The 25424-nt window shown below is 41.4% G+C and overlaps 1 protein-coding gene across 2 annotated transcripts in view; it reads left to right on the top strand.

Annotated features, from left to right (window-relative positions):
* MTR (5-methyltetrahydrofolate-homocysteine methyltransferase) overlaps positions 1 to 25424 on the top strand; it is a 50872-nt gene that overhangs the window by 8457 nt on the left and 16991 nt on the right. For both annotated transcript variants that reach the window (XM_085852294.1, XM_085852295.1), the window contains exons 8-18: positions 4738 to 4838; positions 5148 to 5209; positions 5803 to 5870; positions 7323 to 7402; positions 9903 to 10015; positions 12051 to 12191; positions 13147 to 13332; positions 15007 to 15186; positions 15387 to 15503; positions 16061 to 16201; positions 16280 to 16369. In XM_085852294.1, the coding sequence (XP_085708420.1) occupies positions 4738 to 4838; positions 5148 to 5209; positions 5803 to 5870; positions 7323 to 7402; positions 9903 to 10015; positions 12051 to 12191; positions 13147 to 13332; positions 15007 to 15186; positions 15387 to 15503; positions 16061 to 16201; positions 16280 to 16369 (1279 nt within the window). The remainder of the gene's footprint in view (positions 1 to 4737; positions 4839 to 5147; positions 5210 to 5802; positions 5871 to 7322; positions 7403 to 9902; positions 10016 to 12050; positions 12192 to 13146; positions 13333 to 15006; positions 15187 to 15386; positions 15504 to 16060; positions 16202 to 16279; positions 16370 to 25424) is intronic.

A 25424-nucleotide genomic window follows, 5' to 3' on the forward strand; every position in this document is an offset into this window, starting at 1 on the left:
ACCATTCATGACCTGAATAATTCTAAGCAGCATCACAGAGGGCGAAAAAAGAAGCATTCAAATATGCCAGTAGGAAGGGGCATGATGAAGAATAAGGATAGAGGAAGAAAGGAAATCACATTGGTGGCAACATGTATAATGGTAAATGGTTGTAAAAGGTTTACTTGGGGAATAATCCACCAAGGTATAACTTAGTAGGAGAATACCCTATGGTATTCCATTTCCCTGAAGGAAGACAGACAGACATCAATTGCAACATGCTGCTTGTGAGCATAAGAAACAGCAAGGATCAAAGGCGGCTCTAGTAGGAAGTTTTCTCAGTAGAACGGGGGTGTTTAGAATGCACAAGAGCATGCGTAATCTCATATAGATAGCATTAGAGAACTGGGACATCCGTTTGTTTTATAGTTGATAGGATTGAGTCCAAGATTTAATTGCTGGAGTGGAAGCCAAAGTAATGATGAATGACAAGAGAGCTGGATCGAGCAGTATTTTACGGGAGATGTAACAGAGCAGCTTTGAGTAAAGAGGGGTATAAAATTACTAAACAAGTAAGTTCAGAAAACACCTTACCTCACACAGTTTTGAGAAAAATGACATGACAAGGGTCTTTTAAACTCTTGCTTTGTGTTTCCGAGCACGGTCTATATTTCCTACGAGTCGCCATTTGTTCTGAATCTTGATATTCCCCAACACTGAGAGCGTGACTGGCAACTTTGATTGGTCGAGATGGCAAAAAAAAGTCGTAATATTTTGTCAAGTATGACTAAACTGGAGGTTTTTGAAAGTGCCAACCAAGTGTTCAAAGGCTTCAGAAAAAACAATTTCAGTTTACTGCCCTTTGTGCACTGTCTTTTACACCGCCTTATTACCTTCGCATTCTGCGAAAGGTTATGTTTTGGTCGGCGTGTATTTATTTATTTATTTATTTATTTGGAATCTTGTGATTCGTATAACTCAAAAAGTTTAAAACCGAATTGCATGAAATTTGGTGGGATAATTGGTTATTAGCCAGGAAGCATTCGATTAGATTTTGGGATCGTTCGGGTCAAAGGTCAAGGTCAAGGTCACGAAAAGGTCAAAATCGCCTTTTTACGATAACACGGTCAATTTTTATTCAATTTGCATGCAACTAACGCCAAAATGTTCAGAATTCAATGCCTCATCTTGTGATATGCAATATGACACAATGACGCCCATACTCTTGTTACCGGTTAGGGGTCAAAGGTCAGGGGGTCACGACCTTGAAAAATATGCGGTTTTTGTCATAACGCGGTCAATTCTTGTCCGCTTTACATGAACCCAGCACCAAAATGTTCAGAATTTAATGCCCAATCTTGTGACACAATGACGTCATAACACATGTCACCGGTTGGGGTAAAATGTCGGGGGGGGTCACGCCCTTGAAAAATATGCAGTTTTCGGCATAACTCAGTCAATTCTTATTCGATTTGCATGAAACCAGCATCAAACGAGATTACCTTCTCTTGTTGAAATGTTGTATTCACCGAGCTTGCGAGTGAAGACTCGCCAAAACGACGTGAGTTGATTGTTGTTTTGTCTGTAGCCCCCGAAAGTTGGGGGGGGGGTTATGACATTATAGATATGTGGTTTGTGTCATAAGACCATTCATATGAAACCAGTTCCCCACACTCATACCACGAACAAAAAAAAGTAGTGGCGGCGAAGGTATGCGCTCTATGAGTGCCCGTTCTAGTTTAACATTAGCAAATACAACCTGCCACTTCACTGACGGTGCTATTGAGGGTGAGAAGAGGCAGAGAGGAGGAATGGGAGCGTGAAGAAGGGGAGAAGAGCGAGTAAGGGGGGAGGGAGGTGGGGAGAGCCAGGCCTCACCAAACATTGCTATACACTGCGGGAGGGAGGGAGTGAAGAGGTGGTGAATGAGAGAGAGTGAAAGCGGGGGAGGAGGTAAAAAAGAGAGAAGGGGGGGGGAGGAGGTAAAAAAGAGAGAAGGGAGGGGGGAGGAGGTAAAAAAAAGAGAGAAAGGTGAGAGGTGGAGGTGGGGTTAGCAAAGAGGATGATATGTTATGCTTAATCTATCCATCCACTGGGACCATACTCTGTACAGAGCATCGGTGCTGCCGAAGCAGTCTCCTGGGCTCTTGGGCACGATTCTGGATGGGTCACCCCTCTGACGCAGGATATTCAAATGGCTCGATCATCCCAGGATACTTGAATGGGTCAAACAGCTGGTGCTCATTTTGTCCGACCTCGGAAGGATAACAGGCTGAGTCAACTCCACTTGGTATTAATTCAGCAGCCAATTGCGATTTAAAGTTATGCTTAATTACCAAACACAAAAAGAAAAACTTGTCAGAACAGCTGTACACACAACGACACAACAGAGTTTGTGAAGTAATCCGCTGGCACATCTGCAAAAACTTTGATATTCTAGTTCCAGAAAATTTGTGGGAACATGAACCAAAAGCATTCAATGAAAACATGGAAGTACCTACCGCTCACTTATGAACTAATGATCCCATCGAGTATGAACATCGAAAACAAAGCATTGCGACCAGATATCATACTTAGGTATGAAAAAGAGAAGAAGGCATTGCTGAGTGAGGTGTTACTACCAGTGATTTTGGACTAAACGATGCAGAAATCAAGAAAATGACCAAATACCAAGACTTCAAAAATGAAGTGAAAAGATCCTGGAAGCTGAAGAATGCCAAAGTTGTTCCAGTGATGGTTGGAGCTTCAGGAATGATCATGACGAACTTCACAGAGATATTAAAAAAAACATCCCTGGGAATAATATTACAAACGAACTACAGTTGGAAGCTGTACAGATCTCAGTGACAATCCTGAAGAGAGCCATCAGCACAAAACTTTGAGAACAGAAAACTTCATAGCTTGGTCGGTGGATCGTGACCCTTTACCGAAATGAAGGTGGATTCTTTGAGGCCACCTTCGAGGACTCCATTCCACCTTCTGAAACCCACATATGGCGATAACAAACAGCCAACAACACACACTCACACACCGGTACCAAGTGCCATTGTGGTAACACACTTTATATACATACACACATACAAATGTACATCCACATAAAGTACATAAAAATGACAAACACAAAGATTTAAATAGAATTCTTTGAAAGAGGAATTCAAGTGGGAAATTAGCAAAATTCATTTAAAAATGTATCAAGCCACGGACACAAAATGTTGGTCCATACTCAATGCCTTCACAGCTATAACAAACATGGCGAACACCTGGTCGGACGGACCTTATTGTTTTTTTGTATGTATCGATGTCGAAGTGAGGGGTGAATTATAAAAGGAGATTGCACAAAAACGCTAAACAAAGCAATGTCCTGTAAAAATAAAATTGTACATTTTCAGCAGATGAGACACCTCCTGAGACACGGAACCGCGGGACCCAACAAAGGCGGAAACTTACATCTAATTGATGTTAGATTAAAAGTACAGGCAACTTTACTGAAACAAACAACCAAGCAGCTTGGAGAGCGCTCACCAAGTGGCTTAAGCACTCAAGCAAGCACTCCAACAAAACCTTTGATAAGGATTGGCTGGCTTGACAAGCGATGAGCATCGCCTATCCATCATATTAAACACATACGTTATGGAGATGCCAAAATGTCAAATATTTCTGAATTGGACAAATTAACACTTCTTTTTAGCAGTCTGAACGGCTGTTGAGTTCAATTCTGGAGCTTAAATTTTGTAATTCGGCTTTGTTTATGAGATTCTCGAGGCTATGGCATGTGTGGAGATGAAATAAAGCCACAAACGCTGGCATCTCCGATCGTTTATAAGCATTACAATGTACCCAGCGATTCGTAGCATTGATGATCAGGCATTCAATGATATTTATGAGGAAAGTGAAAAAAACTTTATCATTAAGAAATCGTTGCGGCCTGTTTCAAGTCAAGCCATGGTTGAGCAGGCCAAAACATGGTGGCTTCAGACCCCAGTGAGTAACCTAGGATATGCCTTAAGACCCCATAGAGCGTCAGGTGGCCCAGGATCGTCTGGTAAAGGATATACTTAAATAAGGCCGTTAATTATCTTCAAAAGGAGTGTTTTAATTAACCCAAACACCTAATTTTCACTCTTGCACTTCCTTGGAGTTTTCTTAGTTATGCATGCAAAGTTTCAGGTTGTTCGGTTTTATGGTTTTGGAGTTGTGGAGGAGACGCATTGACATTTATTGGTATAGCTTAAATTTGTTTTTTGTGCCTGTAGTTTGTGTCCTTTATGACATCTATAAAAACAGTAAGTTTACATCTTGGAATGATTTTCAATTTTTTTTTAACTGCCAGGCAGACACACCGAAACAATTGCCTTACTCCTTTGTGTGCATGCTTGCTCGGGACAAGAGTCCATACAATTCCCCAAATTCAGAGCCAAAGTACTGCTCAGCTGCAGTTTCATGTTCTGATTCATGTTCTGATTTTTGTTCCACAGTGTTCAAAATATTGCATTCAATTGAAGTTAAGTACTTCCTCGATCATAGATTGACGTCTGTTGCAGGAGACAAAGAGATCGAGTGAAGCAGTTGCTTAACCCCGCTTTGCACGTGGGCCAAAAAATAGTTGGAGTCAGATGTATGGGTGGGGCAGGTGGGAAGGAAGGTAACAAAATCACAAACTGTACGATTCATATGCTATTGAGAGTTTTTAGATCAGCAATAAATGATGCTTTTCATTACTGTAATGATTACACTCATTTCAATTGTCTAACTATATAGTGTGGGCTTGAACTGTGCACTTGGGGCAGTCGAGATGAGACCATTCGTAGAGGCCATTGGGATGGCAACCAATGCATACGTCATCTGCTACCCAAATGCAGGTAAGGGTAAACCATTAACTACAGCGAGGGCTGAAACAAATTACATTGCTGTCTCAAAACAGAATTCATTACTGTTGTCGATTCCCCCTTTTTTAGTTGATGCATTCATTGTTGTCTGTTTTCCTCTTCTTTTTTTTATACATATTTGTATGTCTGCATATGACTGCTTCCTCCAGACTGTGTTCTTCTTCCTCCTATTTCATTCTGGACACTTTCATTGGCTTGCTAACTGATACATACAAGTCCAATGTGTAACATTTTAGTTTATCTTTTGTTTTTTGTTTTATAAGCCTCACTACTCAATCACAGGTCTCCCTAACACGTTTGGTGATTACGATGAAACGCCGGAGATTACCGCTGCTCACCTCAAAGTAAGCTGTCTCTTGCTCACCTTTTCGTTATGCACATCGCTCACAACATCACTCAAACATCGCACTAAATCTCAATTATGTTCTCACATTTAATTAACTCGCTTTTGGTGCCATGTATTCTTTATTTTTGGGGAGGGGGAGTGCGAAGTAAGAGAGGGAGGTGGAGAGCTGGGGAAGCAAAGGAGGAGAGGGGGTGGAGAGGGAGAGGGAGGTCATAAATAGATGACCCTTTACCACGCTAGCCTGCATGACACCCTTTCCTGACATGACACATTCCACTACCACTTCCATTAAGCCAAAGGAAAACCCTTTTAGACCAAGCTGGCCATAACATTTTGTGGATGCACTTGCTTGCCCTACCACTGCCTCACATACATTGTCTATTTGTCTCACTGCTACCTGTCTCTGAAACAATAATCATTTACAATACCTTTTCCTTATGACCTCATACTAACACCTTTAAAGCTCAAGTAAATGTTTTCAGAACAATAAATTGAAGGCATAATGCATGTTGTCACAAACGGTGCAAAAAAAAATATAGTAGATCCTCATCCTTTCTCTCCATGAATCCCTCACCATTCACCTCCTCCCAGGCTTTTGCCCAGGATGGCCTGGTGAACATTGTTGGAGGATGCTGTGGAACGACTCCAGAACATATCCGGTGATTTCATGTCCGCATTAATGATCCCTCGTCCTCTTATCTGCACCAAAAATGGTGCTTTGCAACCAATGCTTCATGTTTTCATCCCTGCACATCCTTGTTGTAACATGTACCTTCTCTCTGTTTTACGGTCCTATAGTTGCATCCATACCTGCACAGCATTCTGTAGCATGTACTTTCTTTGTTATCACTATGTAGTCTTTAATTGTCTTGAACTTCACGATCAATAGAAAAGTGGAATCTGATTCCAGGAAGAATCTAAGTTTTAAACTTGGCATGTGGTGGTTAAAAGAAGTTTTATTTATAGCCTTCTATAAACCAGACTCAGCGGTGTAATGGCTACAGTGTCTGCCCTGAGTCTGGGAGGATAGCAGATTGAACTCCAGCTGAATCATACCAAAGATTGTTTGTTTTTTGATGGTATGAGCTGCTTCTTGCTTGACGCTTGGCATTTAAAAAAGATAGAGTACGGACAAACAACCGTTGGTTGGCAAATATAGTACAGACTTTGATGGGCCTAATGGTCTCCTCCTGTGTAGAAGTTCCATGAAAGGGAACTTGTATATTATTGTTTTCTTTGTCTATTAGCTCATGCAAATTTGCTGTGAGGAGCTGTCCCTTTATTCTCATAAAATAAGTATTTGAGTTTAAATTTGCTTACTTGGGCACATGGCCAGCCGCTAATTAAGTAAAGCATCGCTGAATGGATTATATTGTGATGCGCTTAAATGTCATGGCATTGGGGGAGGGGGTGAACACACCTGTGTATGATTGCTAAAACCTTGAAGAAAAAAATTAAGTTTGCTTTAAATAGAGTGGTGCTACTAAAACCAGAGTTGGTGTCAAAGCCACCCAATGCTCGCCTGTTTATACATTTATCGTTTTTAAAGGACTAGTCTAATAATATTTTTTATAAAGCATTGCAGTGAAGTCTGATCCAAATAATTTTAAAGCAATATATGTATTTGTATATTGTAATCAGTAAAAAATAGTGTGGTCGATAAAAACATTAGAAAGGAAATAACTTGCACCAAAAACTTTAACATTTTCATGCTGACGCTCACGTCGGGGGTATCGCTATAGCTCTCTGTTCTTCGAACAGGCGAGCTAATCTCTATTGTTGTTATTACAAGGCACAAACAAGAGGGATGATGGAATTATCGTATTGCTTTTGACTTTCAGTCCTGCCCTTGTCTGGAGTATCATCAGTAAAACTTAAAATTCCGATCAACCCCATAAAAATCCCAATAATTAACATATATCATCACTTGATATTTCACGACTTTCACTTAATTTGTGACATGGTTGTTTATTGATAACGTATTCTAATAATATGGGAACTTGAGCCTTTTTTTTCATTCCATGTGTGTAGATGCTGAATCGTGGAGCATGCTGTTCTTTATCATTATTAACATGTTACCTGTATTAATGGAATATCATATGTATGGTCAGGGCAATAGCAAATGCCGTGAAGACGTGTCCACCACGAGTGCCAGGCCCACCCCCCTACCAAGATGACCTGCAGCTCTCAGGTCCTGCTCTTCTGCCAATGCAAAGACACACAATAATACGTACACAAGCTGCTTTATGTGTGGTTACAAAAATCCAAATACAAGACTAACAATGATGTCAATTGTTTTACCCCTTTTCCCTATTGCACTTTCCTATTTCCCTGTTTACCCAATGCTAACTGTTCTTTCATGGTAATGTGGTATTTTTAGTGCTGAAAAATGCCTAATGATACCTGTTGTTTTAATGCGTTATCTCCTTCTTTTGAATGCAGCACATGCTACGGAGTGGCATCGTTGACTGAGGGTGGTTGTGCCGATGATGCATTGCCCCCTGTAGGATAGAGCAGGATTTGTAATTTGTTTAGGGTGCCGCTGATAGCTCGCATACTCTTCGCTAAGAACACCGTGGGATCGTTAACGGCCACTAACTAATGGCGACAGGTGGGACGCACAGTTTCACGCACATCCGAGGGATGGCACACATTGATGAATCACCCTGCATGTGAAACACCAGGATGACAGTTTATAGCTGCGTCGCCATTCAAACCTAAGCTAGACAGCTTCGAGGCAAGTGCGTACCTCTCGGCCATCTGATGGTGAATGGTTTAAAACAGTGAGTTCAGGTGATGTCGGTCTGGATTTATATAAAACGAAAAAGCACCCGCCAGTCCCATCTCCGCAAAGCACGTCCGCATCCGCTTTGGGGAAAAATAAAATTAGGCGGTGTAAGGAGCGAGGAGGGGGACATTGATAATGGAATATTCATCGCAGCCTTTTTAGATGCTGAATTGCGAATAATATACAACAACACACGGAGAGGAAGATCGAAATTCAAAATGCAAAGCCGTTTGTATTCAGACGTATTCAGGCATTGACGTGTTCAGAAATTGAAACAGAGCTCCATTCAGCCAATCAATTAATGAATCTTTGTGATTGGCTACCAAGTGTCACTTATTATGCTTGGTGTTGGCTTAATGGTTAGGGTGGCAGGCTTGGGATCCTTGGATCCAAAGTTCAATCCCCCTTTGCTGTTGAATTAATACCAGGTGGGGTTGGTGGTGGTCATATGGCAGCTTAGCTGCCAGGGTAGCTATCATTTCTTGAAGCGCAACTGAGTCGCTGGTGCAGTGCCCCTCTACCAGTACACACACTGGAACTGGTACTCATTTCGCCGACCTCAGAAGGATGACAGGATGAGTCAACCCCCTGGTGTATTAATTCAGCGGCCAACGGGGCTTGAACTCAGGATCTTAGGATCCCAAGCCGCCACCCTAACCACTGAACCAACACCAGGCTTCCAGGTGGGGTTGACTCTGCCTGTCATCCTTCCGAGGTCAACAAAATGAGTGCCAGCTTGCTATATCCTGTGTCGGAGTGGTGACCCGCCCAGGATTGTGCCCAATAGCCAAGGAGACTGCTTAAGCAGCACCAACGCTCTGCACAGAGTATGGTCCCAATGGATGGATGGTCACTTATTCATTTTTCTCTTCCCACGCAATGCCAGTTAAACCTGCGTGTGTGTGTGTGTGTGTGTGTGTGTGTGTGTGTGTGTGTGTGTGTGTGTGTGTGTGTGTGTGTGTGTGTGTGTGTGTGTGTGTGTGTGTGTGTATGTGTATGTATATATATATATATATATATATATATATATATATATATATATATATATATATATATATATATATATATATATATATATATATATATATATATATATACATACACAGTGTGTCAATAAAGTCCTTGGACAAGTTTGAACTCTTATTACACCTTCTTCCAGCAAGGCGGTGCCTTTGCTTGTGGTGTGCGAGAGGTTTTGGATCTTGTCTTCCCAGAGAAGTGGGTCAGTACTTTGTAGACGTGGGCCACTTGCTTGGCCACCTCATTCCCCTGATATGTCCTAATTGGACTTCTTTTCATGGGGCTATATAAAAACTACTGTTTATTCATCAATACCACATTCTTTGGAGGAACTTAAAGCTCGAATGACGAATACAATTCATGAAAAAAAAAAAACTCAGCAGCAACTAGAGAATGTTTTCAACAAAATCGGATTGAACGATGTACTTTCAAAAGATGGCGGTTATGTTTCAGCCTAAATTTGAACTGTATTGAGTAAAAGCTTTGAATTATGTTTTCATGCACCATTTATAGTTTGTTTCTGTCATGTGTACATCAAAGGTTATATGCGCTTTGAGTTTGTTTTATACCATCTGCTGATAAAAGTTGCACAAGGAATTTATGGACAACCTCCATATAATATTTGATTCTATGTTGAGGCCTGTTCAAGTGTTCTTATATTAAATGTATATAAAAGGGCTCACTCTGCTTTGTCTATGTTTGTGATCTTTTGGTTCTCACTGTGGCAGCCAAAGGTGGCTGTTCGCTAAACAATTAATCTGATGAGCTAATCAAGGCCATGGAACTCCACCCTTTTGGGTTGTTATTAATTATGGGGTTTTATTTTATTTTTTTTGCTGTTTGCCTCTTTTATTCCCTGCTGAGTTAATTCCTTGGATTGCAGGCCTGGAGCCCTTCCGCATTGGGCCTTACACAAACTTTGTGAACATCGGTGAGCGCTGCAACGTGGCGGGCTCTCGGAAGTTTGCTCGCCTCATCACCAATGGAAAGTATGAGGTCAGGAGAACAGCAACATATACTATGCCTTTACATACTAAAAATAGACTCAACCTTTAACAGGGTAAAATTAAAGCGACATTTATTTCTCAACAAAAAATGATGGAGATGGAGATCTATCTTTTACAGTAGATAATTGTGGATTGATATCTCCACAGGGCATTGCCATGATTGAAGCCTGGATTGCACTAATTGCTTCCTGTCCTTTGAGCCAGGATTTCCTCCTCTTTGAACAGATTCCATACCATGGCTATGTCCTGTGGAATCGATGTCTATCGTTATTGCAGCTTGATCTCCATCTCCATCTAGTCCATTCGCATGATTGTTTGGACGTTTAACGTGTGTGTGTGTGTGTGTGTGTGTGTGTGTGTGTGTGCGTGCGTGCGTGCGTGCACGCGCATACAGTACCTATAGAATGGTCTACACTCCATTTCAAAATTTTCACCTTTTGTTGCCTTATATCCTGGAATTAAATTGCATTAAATCAGACTTTTTCCACCTTTATTTACACATTGTTACCCACAACTTCCAAGTGAAAAACAAAGTCCACAAATTTCAGAAGATTAATTAAAAGTACAAAAATAGAATATCTTGGTTGGATAAGTGTCCACCCCCCTGAGTTATTACTTGGTGGAAGCACCTTTGACAGCAATTACAGCTGTGAGTCTGTTGGGATAGATCTCTACCAACTTTTCACACCTTGATTGGGCAATATTTGCTCATTCTTCTGTACAAAACTATTCAAGCTCAGTTTAGGTGCATGGGGAGCGTTGATGGACGGCAATCTTGAAGTCATGCCACAGACTTTCAATTGGATTTAGGTCAGGACTCTGACTGGGCCACTCAAGGACATTTATCTTTTTGTTTCTCAGCCACGCCAGTGCAGCTGTGCCTGCGTGCTTCGGGTCATTGTCATGCTGAAAGGTGAACTTCCATCCCAATTTCAGCTTTCTTACAGAGGGCAGCAGGTTTTCTTCAAGGATTTTACTCCATACATTTTCCCTTCTTTCCTGACAAGTGCCACAATCCCTGCTGATGACAAACCATATGCCTTCCACTTCTTAATGATTGTCTTGACTCTGCTCCAAGGGATGTTAAAGGCCTTTGAAATATTTTATACCATTCACTGATCTGTGCCTTTCCACAACTATATTCCGGAGGTCTTTTGAAAATTCCTTGGTTCTCATGGTTGAGGCTTTGCTGTGAAATTCACTACCCAGCAGAGGAAACTTCCAGGAACAGGTGATTTTATTCTGAAATAATCAGAATCACTACAATTTAGCACAGATGGAGGCCAATTCACTTGGTATGTGATTTTGAAGGTAATTAGTTACACCTGAGCGAGTTTACAATTGCTATTATAAGGGGGGGGGGGTGAACACTTATCCAACCAAGGTATTCGAGTTTTGTATTTTTAATTAATTTTCTGAAATTTGTGGAATTTGTTTTTCACATTGAAGTTGTGGGTTACGATGTGCAAGTAAAGGTTTAAAAAGTCTGGTTTAATGCAATTTAATTCCAGGCCCTAAGCAACAAAAGGTGAAAATTTTGAAAGTGTTTGTTGACTTTCTATATAATAGGCACTGTGTGTGTTTGTAATATATATATATATATATATATATATATATATATATATATATATATATATATATATATATATATATATGTAAATTAAACGAGGCAGTAATGGGGAGAATCCATATAATCAGGTTCTGTAATGCTTGTTAGAAGCATGGGGGTCACATGACCACACAAACAAAAGCCTAAGAAAACCTACTTTGTTCACTAGAAGGTTAAAGACTAGTTTCTTTCTCCATGAACTTGTGTGGCTTGGATCAAATTATCAGGAGTCAAACCTGATAAAGGGCAAATTGTCACGTTTGTGACATGAATGCAGATGTGTTATGAGATTGTTTGCTTAAGAATTGTACAGCCTGATATGAGGAGAGCTTTCTAGTTTTCTTCTTTTTTTTATTCAAAGGAATGCGATTTTCTTTCAACTTGCCAATGTCCAGCAAATCCCACTGTTCCACAGGAGGCCTTAGCAGTTGCAAAGGCCCAAGTGGAGTCTGGAGCCCAAATCCTTGATATCAACATGGACGAAGCGATGCTGGATGGTTGCCAGGCCATGGAGCGGTTCTGTCGGCTGATTGCTACTGAGCCGGATGTAGCAAGGGTAATACATTTAACAGAATAATAAATCATTCTGAAAGCCTCGCTGCTTTGCCTGTAAATGGATTTGAATTTCACTTCTGTCATTCAGAAATGCCGTTGAGCCAGATGTGTGATCCCTTTACTGATCAAAAATCGTACGTGCTGAACTTATGCCAGATTTTGGAATCATGCTTTGTGCCTCAAAATTGCTCCATTCTGGAGTTTACTTGTTTTTTTTGTTGATGTTTTTTTTTTCTGCTGATGCCATGCCGATTATTTCAGAGAGACATTAGGACCTTCACCTCTTTCTCTCTTTGTTTCATTTGTATTATTTGCTATTACCAGTGGGAATTCCCACCCTCCGGGCGGGAGTAACCTTCTCGGCCTCTGGCTTGATGTTCTTGTGATCATCTTTCCATTGTAAAATGAGGGTTCTTAAAACAACATATTCTTCAGGTACACATTGAAGTACTTTATTTACACACAATTATTTTCCACTTGGTACTCAAAGCCAGGCTCATGTACCGTACTTGGTCCCAGGGCTTATCTGTTTATCAGAGTACGTGCCGGAGTAAGGCAAAAGTACATGCTCGTCTGCTGTCCTTAGATGGCCATTTAAGACCAGTATTGGGGTTGGAACCAGAGGTAGAAATGGGTTTGGAACATCTACATCGGCCCAAGGACTGTTAAATGCCAATTTTGGCATTTCGGTGACATCCACATTTACTCCATTATAGTAAGATATTGTTAATTTTGATTGTATCATATCATCCGTTGTACACTTGTGTAAAGTATATTATTTAATTTTTTGACTGGCTTTGAAATTTTTTGCCAGCGAGCATATCTGTAAACACGGTGCTTTTGGGGGCAGGAAAATGTATCCCTCTGCACACATTCATTAATGGTGAAAGTTATTGTTTTTATAAGTAACGTTATCGTTGATTGCTTTTCCCCTTGCGTTTTTCTTATTCTGGCAGGTGCCTTTGTGCATTGACTCCTCAAACTTCTCTGTGATTGAAAGTGGACTCAAGAACTGCCAGGGGAAGTCCATTGTGAACAGCCTGAGCCTTAAGGGTGGTGAGGAGCATTTCCTGGAGCAGGCTGCTATTGTGCACCGATATGGGGGTGCCATTGTCGTCATGGCATTTGATGAGAAAGGACAGGTAAGAACTTGATATTTTTCTACCTGTCCGGTTCATCGTTTTTTTGTTTGTTTGTTTTTTGTTTATGCTGATATTGCTTTGTCTCTGTCTACCTGTCCTAGTAAATTGTCACTTAAAGGTTGGTAACGTCCAGCTTTCAAATTTCAGCAAATGAGGCCAGAGCTCAGGAGATTGTTTTTTTAATAGAAGAGCAAGGCATTTGCTCATCATTTTCTTGTTGGTTATATTTGCACGAATTTGTTTCATGCACATTTCACAGTGCTTGGTTCCGGTATATTTTTAAGTGAAAAAGACTTTCTTTAATTCTCATTTTCATTCGGATGTATATTAGAACAGATGAAACAAAAGTTGTTTACTCATTGTTACAGAAGAACACAACTTGTGATTCCCCATTTACTGCGTCGGAGCCTTACCATTAAAAATGGTTACGTAGTAACACGTGTCATGGATGGATCAGCAAATCGCTTGTGGTTATGAGATTGCGGTATCTTTCCAGCTTTATTGCTGATTGTCAAAATAATCAGATATGTATCAAAAGAGTCCTTGCAATACCTAACGTATGTGACAAATGCTATAGCAAACCGAGGGATGATGTTCAAAGTGTTGTTGTTTTTTTCTACAAGGTCAAAGGCTCATGGAGGAGCTGTAAAAAAACCAAATTCACATACGTGTAGACAACATCTGACATGAATTCAGACAAACACAGCCATTGAGCTTGGGGGAAATGATGTCACTTCCCACAGCACTCTGGGTACCAGCAACGCCATCTTTGTGGCGTCACATCTCTCTTCACACTTAGTGGGGCAATTAAAGGGGGGATTTCCTCCTCTCCATTGATGCCAATCCATGAGGTTTGGCTGTGCTTACCCTTTAAATGCTGAACATCAAGCATGGAAGCAGAATGGACTATTTGTAAAATCTTTGGTGTAACTTGGATGGGGTCCGAACCACTGAACTCCCAGACTCAGAGCTGATTCTCTAAACATTACAGCAGAGTCTGGAAAAGTATGATATTGCTTAACTTTCCTTGCAAAGAAAAGCATACTCCATGATGCATACTCCTTTTGTCTTCAGCAGACATCGTAAAGTTTCATAAGAAAATCTAGGAACAAGGCTTTTTACAGTACACACATATATGTTGTTGTTCTTCTTTCGGCTGCTCCCGTTTGGGGTCGCCACAGCGGATCATCCGTTATGATCCGCATAATGATTTGGCTTAGTTTTTACGCCGGATGCCCTTCCTGACGCAACCCTGGTCGCGTCTTACGACAGGGATATGGTAAACCTATTCCAACCGGGGCATACACCGGGCCCAGTACACTGGTACTCACTTCGCCGACCTTGGAAGGATGACAGGCTGAGTCGACCTCCCGATGTGTATTAATTCAAGTGGCCAACGGGGCTTTAACTCAGGACCTTTTGGATCCCAAGCCGCTACCCTAACCACTACCGCCAACACCAGGCTTACAGTACACACACACACACACACACACACACACACACACACACACACACACACACACACATATATATATATATATATATATATATATATATATATATATATATATATATATATATATATATATATATATATATATATATATATATATGAACATTTATGAGCTCTCCAATCTTTTTGTTTTCTGACTCAGAAACCTTTCGACCCAACAGGCCACCGATACTCAGCAGAAGGTCGATATTTGTTCTCGTTCTTACCACATATTGGTTAATCAGCTTGGATTTGAACCGAACGATATAATTTTTGATCCCAACATCCTGACCATTGCCACGGGAATCGCAGAGCACAGTGGATATGCCCGAAGTTTCCTCGATGCAACGCGGAAAATCAAGGTGAAGCTTTTCCATAACATCTAATGACACGGGGTATCTGTGCTACGGCCAGATGGTTTAATTTGACGGTCTGTTTGGCTTCAGGTTAAGACATTTTGCTTTCTACTCAACTAATTTTTGATTAAATGCGTTTTTGTTTTTGTTTTTGGTCGTGTAATAAGGAAGAGAGGTGGTGATTTAATTGTGAACTTGTTTTCTAGCTCGATCTTGGGGGAGCCAGGGTGAGTGGTGGTATTTCCAACCTCTCTTTTGCATTCCGTGGGATGGATGCTGTTCGAGAGGCCATGCACAGTGTCTTTCTCTATCATGCAATCCAGGTATACCCACACCTATGCATGCCCAAGGACACGCTGCCAGGATAAAAATTATACGTAAACTGCCGCACAATCGTTGATCCATTTTACTTTTTTATGAGGTGGGTGAACCTGTGTTTGTAGATTGTGCTTGCATTCTGCAAGCAGATAAATGATGAATGCGTGAGTAGTATGAGCTCTTTGTTGATGCACACTCCAAGCTCTGCCCCTCTCCCAGCCGAAGGAGTGAGGCTCCACTGCTCGACTTTGTTTACGGATATTTTCATCTCTGGACATTTGCAACTTTATGATTTTTTTTTCTTCTGAAATCATAGGCTTGAGTTACATCAGTGTGCCTAATTTCAACTTTATACCGCACCTAGAATGTAATAATATATATGTATCACTGTGTGAGTGAGTTCGTGGTTTGAAAGATATATATAATATATATATATATATATATATATATATATATATATATATATATATATATATATATATATATATATAATCATTGCACTTTATTAGACTTTACAACAGGGTCTGTAGTTAAAAGAAAAACCTATCTCTTTCCTCTTCAGGCAGGTATGGACATGGGTATTGTGAACGCCGGCTGTCTGCCAGTGTACACCGATGTCCCAAAGGACTTGCTGAGACTTTGTGAAGATTTGATTTGGAATTTGGATCCTGATGCCACAGAGAAGCTGCTGCTTTACACACAGGTAAGTCTTACAGCTTTCCAACTTCCTATCTCACAAGATTTCTCGCTGTGTCTATAGTGCTTTACATGTGTCTGGCAGACGATGGGGAAAGCAGAGAAGAAAGAGTTGCAGGAAGAGGAATGGCGTTCAAAGGGTGTGGAGGAGAGACTGCGGTATTCTCTTGTTAAGGTAGTAGCAAACGCAATGAGGTAGTATTATGTCGAGTACTACATTGTAATGAGATTCTTTTGCTTCCTTATGAATGAATGAATGGTTTCCCTTCTTTGAGGCAACGGCTCCTTTAATTTTAATGTTGTCAATGGATAGAGCAGGTTGACCATCTTGGTTGAGGTCAATCAATTGAAGATCAAGACTGGGTTTGATACCGTGGATTATACGTTTCGTGTGTGATCATCAGTCCCTCCATTGACCCAGGCAGACTTTCTAAGGATTTAAACTACCTATGATTTGGGGACATCAGGTGATGTTTAACATCATTAGTTAAAGATCATATGGCAGGCAGGATAACCTGTTTTGCACTTTTCTTTTCCGTAATATGGAAAGTGATTCCCAGCTCATTAATTTAACCTTTTAAGCCTTTGCGTGTCAGTTTTTGGGATGCAGATTTAACTGAGCTTGGACCAAGGATTCCAAAATGGTTTGTCCATTCCTATTGAAAGGCCACTTTGGTACCACCAGTAGGTTGCCCACGCCCGCACGGGATTCTAAACGGGGTAGCGATGGAAAAGGCAAAAATGCAAATGGCGTCTTCTGTCATCGAGCTGGCAAGCTGGGAGCAACAATTCACGTCTATTGCCACATCTGATGCAATTTAAATGCTCTAATGGCGGCGAGATGCTCCATTTTAAACTTTGTTATATCATGGCCTGCATAATTAACTATGCACCCTGCTCCAACATTTTCATATTTTGATGCCACCTGAGCTTATTTCATGATGCTTTCAAATCAAGCTTAATATATAGTCTTCACAAACTTCTCCAAAGTGATAAAGCTAAAAAAATGCAGGTAAAATGTGAATAAATTAGATGAACAGAGAAAATCAGATGATTCTCAGTTGTATCAGTCTTCAAACTCTTTGCCTAAAGGCCCGGTCACACCTTGACGTTTTAGCCAACGTATGCCGATTTTTGAATTTTTTTTCTAAAACGCTGGCACACGTTGAATACGTTATGGGTAAGTTTTGATAACATTGAGAGCACGCTGAAAAACACTGCCATACGTCGTTGTACGTTGGCTTTAAACGTTGTACTTTTTGGTTGTCCTCAAATTTTTTCATGCTTGAAATTTCACGACGTATGCCGGCGTATGACTCACACGTTCCGCTTCGCTGGCCACAAGTTGTATGCACGGTCTGCGATCGTTGACAGACGTCAACACATGCTACTTGTAAGTTAATCATAAGTTGAGACACGCCGAGGTAATGTTTAGCGTACCCGAAACTTATTTCTAACCTATGATTAACGTGTTGTTGGAACGTTACGCGATCGTTGCCACACATCGACAGACGTTACTTTTAAGTTACTCATAGGCTGAAAGACGTCTGTATAATGGATCGTCCTTGCGTCAGCGTCCACGGCCACGGCCAGGACACTTATTTGCAGCATTCTTCAAACTTTTCTTGGGCATGACGAGGATGTTCACACTTCGATGTCTAGCTTGGCTATGATTCCAATTGTCCATCGGCAGCGTCTATTTAAAATAGTCGAGTTTGAGCGTTTTAACACGTTCAAAAGAAACGCTTCAAATTTCCAAACCCCAGCGTCAAAAAACAAAGGCGAGTGACAGCAATTTAAATCGTTCATTGTAAACAATGAAAATAGTTGAGTGGTACCGTTTAAAAGTCGTTGAGTGTAAAAAAAATCCAATTGTTGAGCGCAAGCGTCTACTTTCAATAGTGGGGTTTGAGCGATTTAGCATGTTCAATAGAAACGATTAAAATTTCCGAGCGCCAGCGTCAAAAAACAAAGGCGAGTGACAGCAATTTAAATCGTTCATTGTAAACTATGAAAATAGCAGAGTGGTACCGTTTAAAAGTTGTTGAGTGTAAAAAAAAATCGAATTGTTGAGCGTAAGCGTCTACTTTCAATAGTGGAGATGCAGCCATTTAAATCGTTGAGTTTATCATTTAAATCGTTAAACGCAAGGACGATCCATCATAACCCACACCCTCCCCCTCACACTCATCTACTACTGCCAACATGAACAAACTACTACTAATACTGATACTGATACTGATACTGTTACTGCTGACATGGACATCGACTCAAAAAGGACTCGAAAACACTGTTGGGTTCCCCTTTTATGAACACCATTTTTATAAAGCAATTCCCAAAACCGCTGGGAACACGTCTTTGTATGGCAGTTGTAAGCTAGAAACACGTTAATTTATTTTTTTTGTCGACCGGAAGACGTCATTGGAATACGTCTACATACGTCGATGTGTGTTGGGACTACGTAAAGATTTGGTTCAAAGCACGTCAAACATAAGTTAGAAATAAGTTTCGCGTAAAAAAGACATTACCGCGACGTGTTTCGACTTATAAGTAGCCTTTGTGGACGTGTGTAAGCATCCACATATCGTGTGTAAAACTTATCCCCATCGCATGCGGAACGTGTGTCATACGCCGAGTACGTCGTAAAATTTAGAACATGTTTAAAATTTCTTGACGTACTCTACTTACTACGACGTATGATTGCGTACTTTAGCATTCTACTCACGTATACCAAACTTACTCATACCGTATTTGACGTGCCCCAACGTTTTAGACACATTTTTCTTAGGTCGGCATACGCTGGCAAGATCGCCAAGGTGTGACCGCGATGTTGACACTTCCATTTCTACGGCAGTTATGATTCGAATCGTTGTGCGTCAGCCTTTTAATAGGCTACGTCACGACATCGTCGGCGATGCGTGCAACGCGCTATGCCTAAGTTAGACTATCGTTGGGCATCGGTTGTGTAGGCCGACAACAGGTTCAGCATTCGTTGGTATAAGTTATCTATAACACAACGAAACGTTCTGTGTCCGTTACCAATGCGTTAGACATAAGACCAAGTCGCTATGAATACGTCCGAATCTTTAAAAAAAAACATCAAAAGTTCAACGTAAGCCAGCGTTTTACATACATTTTAATATGTTGCCATCGCTGGCTAAAACGTCAAGGTGTGACCGGGCCTTAAGTAACCCCAAATCACTTCAATATTTGTTTATAAGGTTACAAAATAAGTGTAATACATTTCACCTGGATGTAATGATTGGTTTAGGTGATGGGTAGGTACGGTCTCAACAAGAGAAATGTGGAAGAGCAAATGGTGGTAGATTTTGCAAAAAGAATGGAAATGGCAGTGGTAAATACGTATTTCAAGAAGAAGGAGGAACACAGGGTGACGTACAAGAGTGGAGGAAAGTGTACACAGGTGGATTACATCTAAAGGCCCTGTTACACCTTGACGATTTAGCCAGCGTATGCCTGACGTATGCAAAATTTGGCTAAAATCCTGGCACACGTCGAATACGTTATGGGTAAGTTTGTATACCTTAAGAGCACACTGGCATACGTCGTAGTACGCTGGCTTTTTTTCGAAGTACGCTGGCATACGTCATAGTACGCCGAAGTGTTGGACAAATTTTCCATGCTTGAAATTTTTTGACGTTGCCAGCGTATGACTCACACGTTCCGCATACGCTTGGCCATAAGTTGTCGGCACGTTACGCGATCGTTGACACACGTTACTTGTAAGTTACTCATAAGTCGAAACACATCGAGGTAATGTTTAGCATACCCGAAACTTATTTCTAACCTATGAGTAACGTGTTGCAGGCACGTTACGTGATTGTTGACACACGTCGGCACACGTTACTTGCAAGTTACTCATAAGTCGAAACATGTCAAGGTAATGGTTAGCGTCAGTGTTCCAGACTCCCTGTTTTTTTTTTTTTCTTCTTCGGTGTGACGGTGATGTTGACACTTCCATTTCCAGTGCGGTTATGATATAATATAATTAATAGGCTGCCGCTCAACGATTTAAATCATAACCGCACTAGAAATCGGTGTCATCATCACTGTCATATCGAAAAAAAACCCCAAAAAACCAGGGAGTCTGGAACACTGACGCTAACCATTACGTCGACGTGTTTCGACTTATGAGTAACGTACAAGTAACGTGTGTCAACGATCGCGTAACGCGCTTACAACTTATGCCAGCATATGCGGAACGTGTTATACGCCGAGTACGTCGAGAAATTTTTAACATGCTGAAAATTTCTCGACGTACTCGGCGTATGACGACGTATGCCAGCGTACTTCGACGTATGCCAGCATGCTCTTAATGTATACAAAACTTACCCATAACGTATGCGACGTGTGCCAGCTTGGTTTGGCAAATTTTTCATACGTCGGCATACGCTGGCTAAAACGTCAAGGTGTGACAGCGGCTTCACACTTCGATGTCTAGTGCGGTTATGTTTTGAATCGTCGAGCCGCAGCCTTTGAATAGCCAACGCCACGTGATCGTCGGCGATACACTGCCATGTGCTATGCATAAGTTAGACTATCGTTGGGCATAGGTTGTGAACGCCGACAACACGCTAAGCATTCGTTGGTATAAGTTATCTATATATGATTGAAACGTTCTGTGTACGTTACTAATACATTATGCATACGTCCAACACGTTATTATACGCCCAAAACTTAAAAAAAAACATCAATAGTTCAGTGTACGCCAGCGTTTTAAATACATTTTGATACCTTGCCACACGCTGGCTAAAACGTCAAGGTGGGACAGCCCCTTTAAGCAGGAGATGCAACCTGAAAGAGATTAGAGACTGTAAGGTGGTGACAGGGGAGAGTGTAGTTCCACAGCATCGATTGGTGGTCTGTAGGATGATTTTGGAGGTGAGGTTGAGGAAGAGAGTGAGGGCTGAACCAAGGACCAGATGGTGGAAGCTGAAGGAGGAAGACTGTTGCGTGGAATTTAGGGAGGAGGTGAGACAGGTGTTGGATGGTGGTAAAGATGGGTGGGATGATTGGGCAACTACAGCAGAAGTGGTGAGGGAGATAGCTAGGAAGGTACTTGGTGTGACATCTGGACAGAGGAAGGAAGATAAGGAGACTTGGTGGTGGAACGAGGAAGTACAGGAAAGTATAAGGAAGAAGGGGTTGGTGAAAAAGAAGTTGGATAGTCAGAGAGATGAAGAAAGTCGGCAGGAGTACAAGGAGTGGCGGCGCAAGGCAAATAGAGAGGTGGCAAAGGCCAAGGAAAAGGCATATGGCGAGCTGTATGAGAAGTTGGATACAAAGGAAGGGGAAAAAGATTTATACCAATTGGTAAGACAGAGGGACCGAGCTGGGAACGATGTGCTGCAGGTCAGGGTGATAAAGGACGCAAATGGGAATGTGCTGACAAGCGAGGAGAGTGTGTTGAGAAGGTGGAGCTGATGTACTTTGAGTAGTACTTTGAGGAGCTGATGAATGAAGAAAATGAGAGAGAGAGAAGGTTGGAAGTGGTGGAGATGGTGGATCAGTAAGGATGAAGTGAGGACTGCTATGAAGAGGATGAAAAGTGGAAAGGCGGTTGGCCCAGATGATATACCAGTGGAGGCATGGAAGTGCTTAGGAGAGATGGCAGTGGGGTTGTTAACCAGATTGTTTAATAAAGTCTTGGAAAGTGAGAGGATGCCGGAGGAGTGGAGATTAAGTGTACTGGTTCCGATTTTCAAGAATAAGGGTGATGTGCAGAGCTGTGGAAATTACAGAGGGATAAAGTTGTTAAGCCACACCATGAAGTTGTGGGAAAGAGTAGTGGAAGCTGGGTTGAGAGGAGAGGTGATGATTTGCGAGCAGCAATATGGGTTTATGCCAGGAAAGAGCACCACTGATGCGATGTTTGCTTTGAGAATGTTGATGGAGAAGTATAGGGAAGGCCAGAAGGAGTTACATTGTGTGTTTGTGGATTTAGAGAAAGCTTATGATAGGGTGCCAAGAGAGGAGTTGTGGCATTGTATGAGGAAGTCGGAAGTGTTGGAGAAGTATGTGAGGATGGTGCAGGATATGTATGAGGACAGTGTGACAGCGGTGAGGTATGCGGTAGGAATGACGGACCGGTTTAAGGTTAAAGTGGGATTTCACCAAGGATCGACTCTGAGCCCTTTCCTGTTTGCAATGGTGATGAACAGGTTGATGGACGAGATCAGACTGGAGTCTCCATGGACTATGATGTTCGCGGATGACATCATGATCTGTAGGGAGAGTCGGGAGCAGGCTGAGGCGAGCCTCGAGAGGTGGAGGTACGCACTGGAGAGAAGGGGAATGTTAGTCAGTAGGAGTAAGACGGAGTACATGTGCGTGAATGAGAGGGAGGGTGGTGGTATGGTGCGGTTGCAAGGAGTTGAGGTGGGGAAGGTGGATGGGTTTAAATACTTGGGATCAACTGTCCAAAGTAACGGAGAGTGTGGTGGAGAAGTGAAAAAGAGAGTGCAGGCAGGATGGAGTGGTTGGAGAAGAGTTGCAGGAGTGATTTGTGACAGAAGGGGAGCTGCAAGAGTGAAGGGGAAAGTATATAAGACGGTAGTGAGACCAGCTATGTTGTATGGTTTGGAGGTGGTGGCACTGACAAAGAGACAGGAAACGGAGCTGGAGGTGGCAGAGTTAAAGATGCTGCGATTCTCGTTGGGAGTGACGAGGATGGACAGGATAAGGAATGAGTATATTAGAGGGACAGCGCAGGTAGGACGGTTTGTAGACAGTGAGAGAGGCGAGATTGAGATGGTTTGGACATGTGCACAGGAGGGAAGCGGAGTATATCGGGAGAAGGATGCTGAGGATGTAGCCGCCAGGTAGGAGGAGAAGAGCAAGGCCAAAGAAGAGGTTCATGGATGCGGTGAGGGCGGACATGCGGGTGGTTGGAGTGTCAATGGAAGATGTGGAGGATAGAGCGAAATGGAGACGGATGATCCGTTGTGGCGCACCCTAATGGGAGCAGCCGAAAGAAGAAGAAGAAGAAGAAGAAGAAGTAATGATTGGTTTAAGTTAAAATTAAGCTCCCCACTTATCAAAGGAGTTTAAGGTGCAGCTCACTTGGTCAATCAACAAGGTAAAGATGAAGACCAGGAGGAGGTTTCCAAAGAAGTCAGACATGAAGTGGTGGAGAAGCACCATTCAGGAGAGAGTTATAAGAAGATTTCAGTCTCTCCTTATCCCTTTGAGTACAGGGAAATCCTTCATTAAGAAGTGGAAGATGTATCATACCACTCAGACTCCACCCAGATCAGGTCCCCCATCCAAACTCAGTTGCTGAGCAAACAGAAAACTGGTTTGGGATGTCACTGTAAATCCAACAATGACTTTGAAAGATCTGCAAGGTTTTCTGTCTGAGATGGGGGTCAGTGTTCATCAATCAACAATATCCCGTTCCCCACACAAAGCTGACCTCTTTGGGCAAGTGACAAGAAAGAAGCCATTACTGAAAAAGACACAACTACAAGCTCGTATGGAGTTTGTGAAAATGCATCTTAATGATACTGCAGGAATGTGGAGAAACGTTTTGTGGTCAGACGAGCCAAAAATTGAACTTTTTGGTCAAAATTGAAAGTGTTACATCTGGCACGAACCTAACACTGCACATCAACAAGTCAACACCATCCCTACTATCAAACATGGTGTTGGCAGCATCATGTTCTAGAGCAGCTTTTTTATCAGCAGGGACCGGCAAGTTTGTTTGGATGGAAGGTGCAAAGTAAAAGAGAATCTTTTATGAAAACCTGTTTGAGTCAGCCATGAATCTGAAACTGGGTGGGTAGAAGATTCACATTTCAGCAGGACAAAGATCCGAAGCGCAAAGCTAAAGCCACACTGGAGTGGCTGAATAAGAAGGAAATAAATGTTCTTCAATGTCCCAGACAAAGTACTGACTTGAACCCAATTGAACATTTATGGCGAGACTTGAAGATTGAAGTTCATCGATGATCCCCATTAAACTTGGCAGAACTTGAACAATTTTGCAAGTAAATAATGGGCAAACATTTCACCATCTCACTGTGTGAATCTGATAGAGATCTACTCACAAAGACTCATCACAGTCATTGCTGCAAAAGGTTCTACCACCAAGTACTGACCTAAGGGGTTGAATCCTTTTACAACCAGTGAATTTTTATTTGTACATGTTTTTTGCAGGTATTCCTGACATGTAACCTCCTTCAACTACAACAGTGTTTAGTTTGATCTCCAGTTATGAATAAAAAAAAGTTCATTTGAAAAAATTATTTCGACATAATTGGTAATTCATCTAAATGTGGCATTATGAGTAGGGGTTGAATACTTTTGCAAGCCACTGTTTGTAGCTTTTTGTTGCCTTGGGTCCATTATAAAATTTGTATTTGTGTCAAAACCAGTGACCAATTGCAAATGAATATCGGTTTTCCTGACCATTTTCATCATTATTTCAATCAATTTTATAGATGAGCATTCAAATTTTTGCATTTTCACACCTGCTAGACGAATTAATGTTAAAATTTCGAATTTGAATCATTCAATTTAATTTATGGGCAGGAGTGAATTATGTTTTGCCAGTCAAAATCACGTTTGCCTCATTCAATTTCAAAATTTTCAACACAAATTCTCAATCTCACTATTCAATTTCAAACCACATGTTGTACAGTGACATCAGACTTCACTTGGACTCTTCTTTTTAATTTATGATCAATCTATTTCATGTTTGGTGAATTCAAAATGAAAACGGTCACAGTGTTTATTTTACGCTTTGCCTTTTATTCATGTTATGACTTTTCTTGCTCTTGAATGCATTTTATCCGAAAATATAACCACCGGATATATATATATATATATATATATATATATATATATATATATATATATATATATATATATATATATATATATATATATATATATATATATATATATATATGTAGTGGCACTCACCATTTTTTTTATTGTCAGGCCAGATCAGATCTGTGACTTGCTGCAGGTACCATGTAAACCTGTACTAACCTGTTTCATTGTCGGCGACTAAACAGTCTCTTCCACCAGGTTTCCTGGTGAGGAGGGTGTGTGGATATGGACACCCAGCCGGATTAAAAACAAAACCTGTCAAATAGCAGAGGAGCTCATGTTTTGGGGATTTTTGCCAATGGTCATCCATATTTGTTGCCCAACTGTGTCTGCGGACATCCTCCTGCAATTGGGTTACCTTTTTCTGGGAGGTT

The sequence above is a fragment of the Eptatretus burgeri genome, chromosome 13 (assembly GCF_056783735.1).
Source record: "Eptatretus burgeri isolate ZD-2024b chromosome 13, Ebu_testis_v1, whole genome shotgun sequence".
In the NCBI taxonomy this organism is placed as follows: Eukaryota; Metazoa; Chordata; class Myxini; order Myxiniformes; family Myxinidae; genus Eptatretus; species Eptatretus burgeri.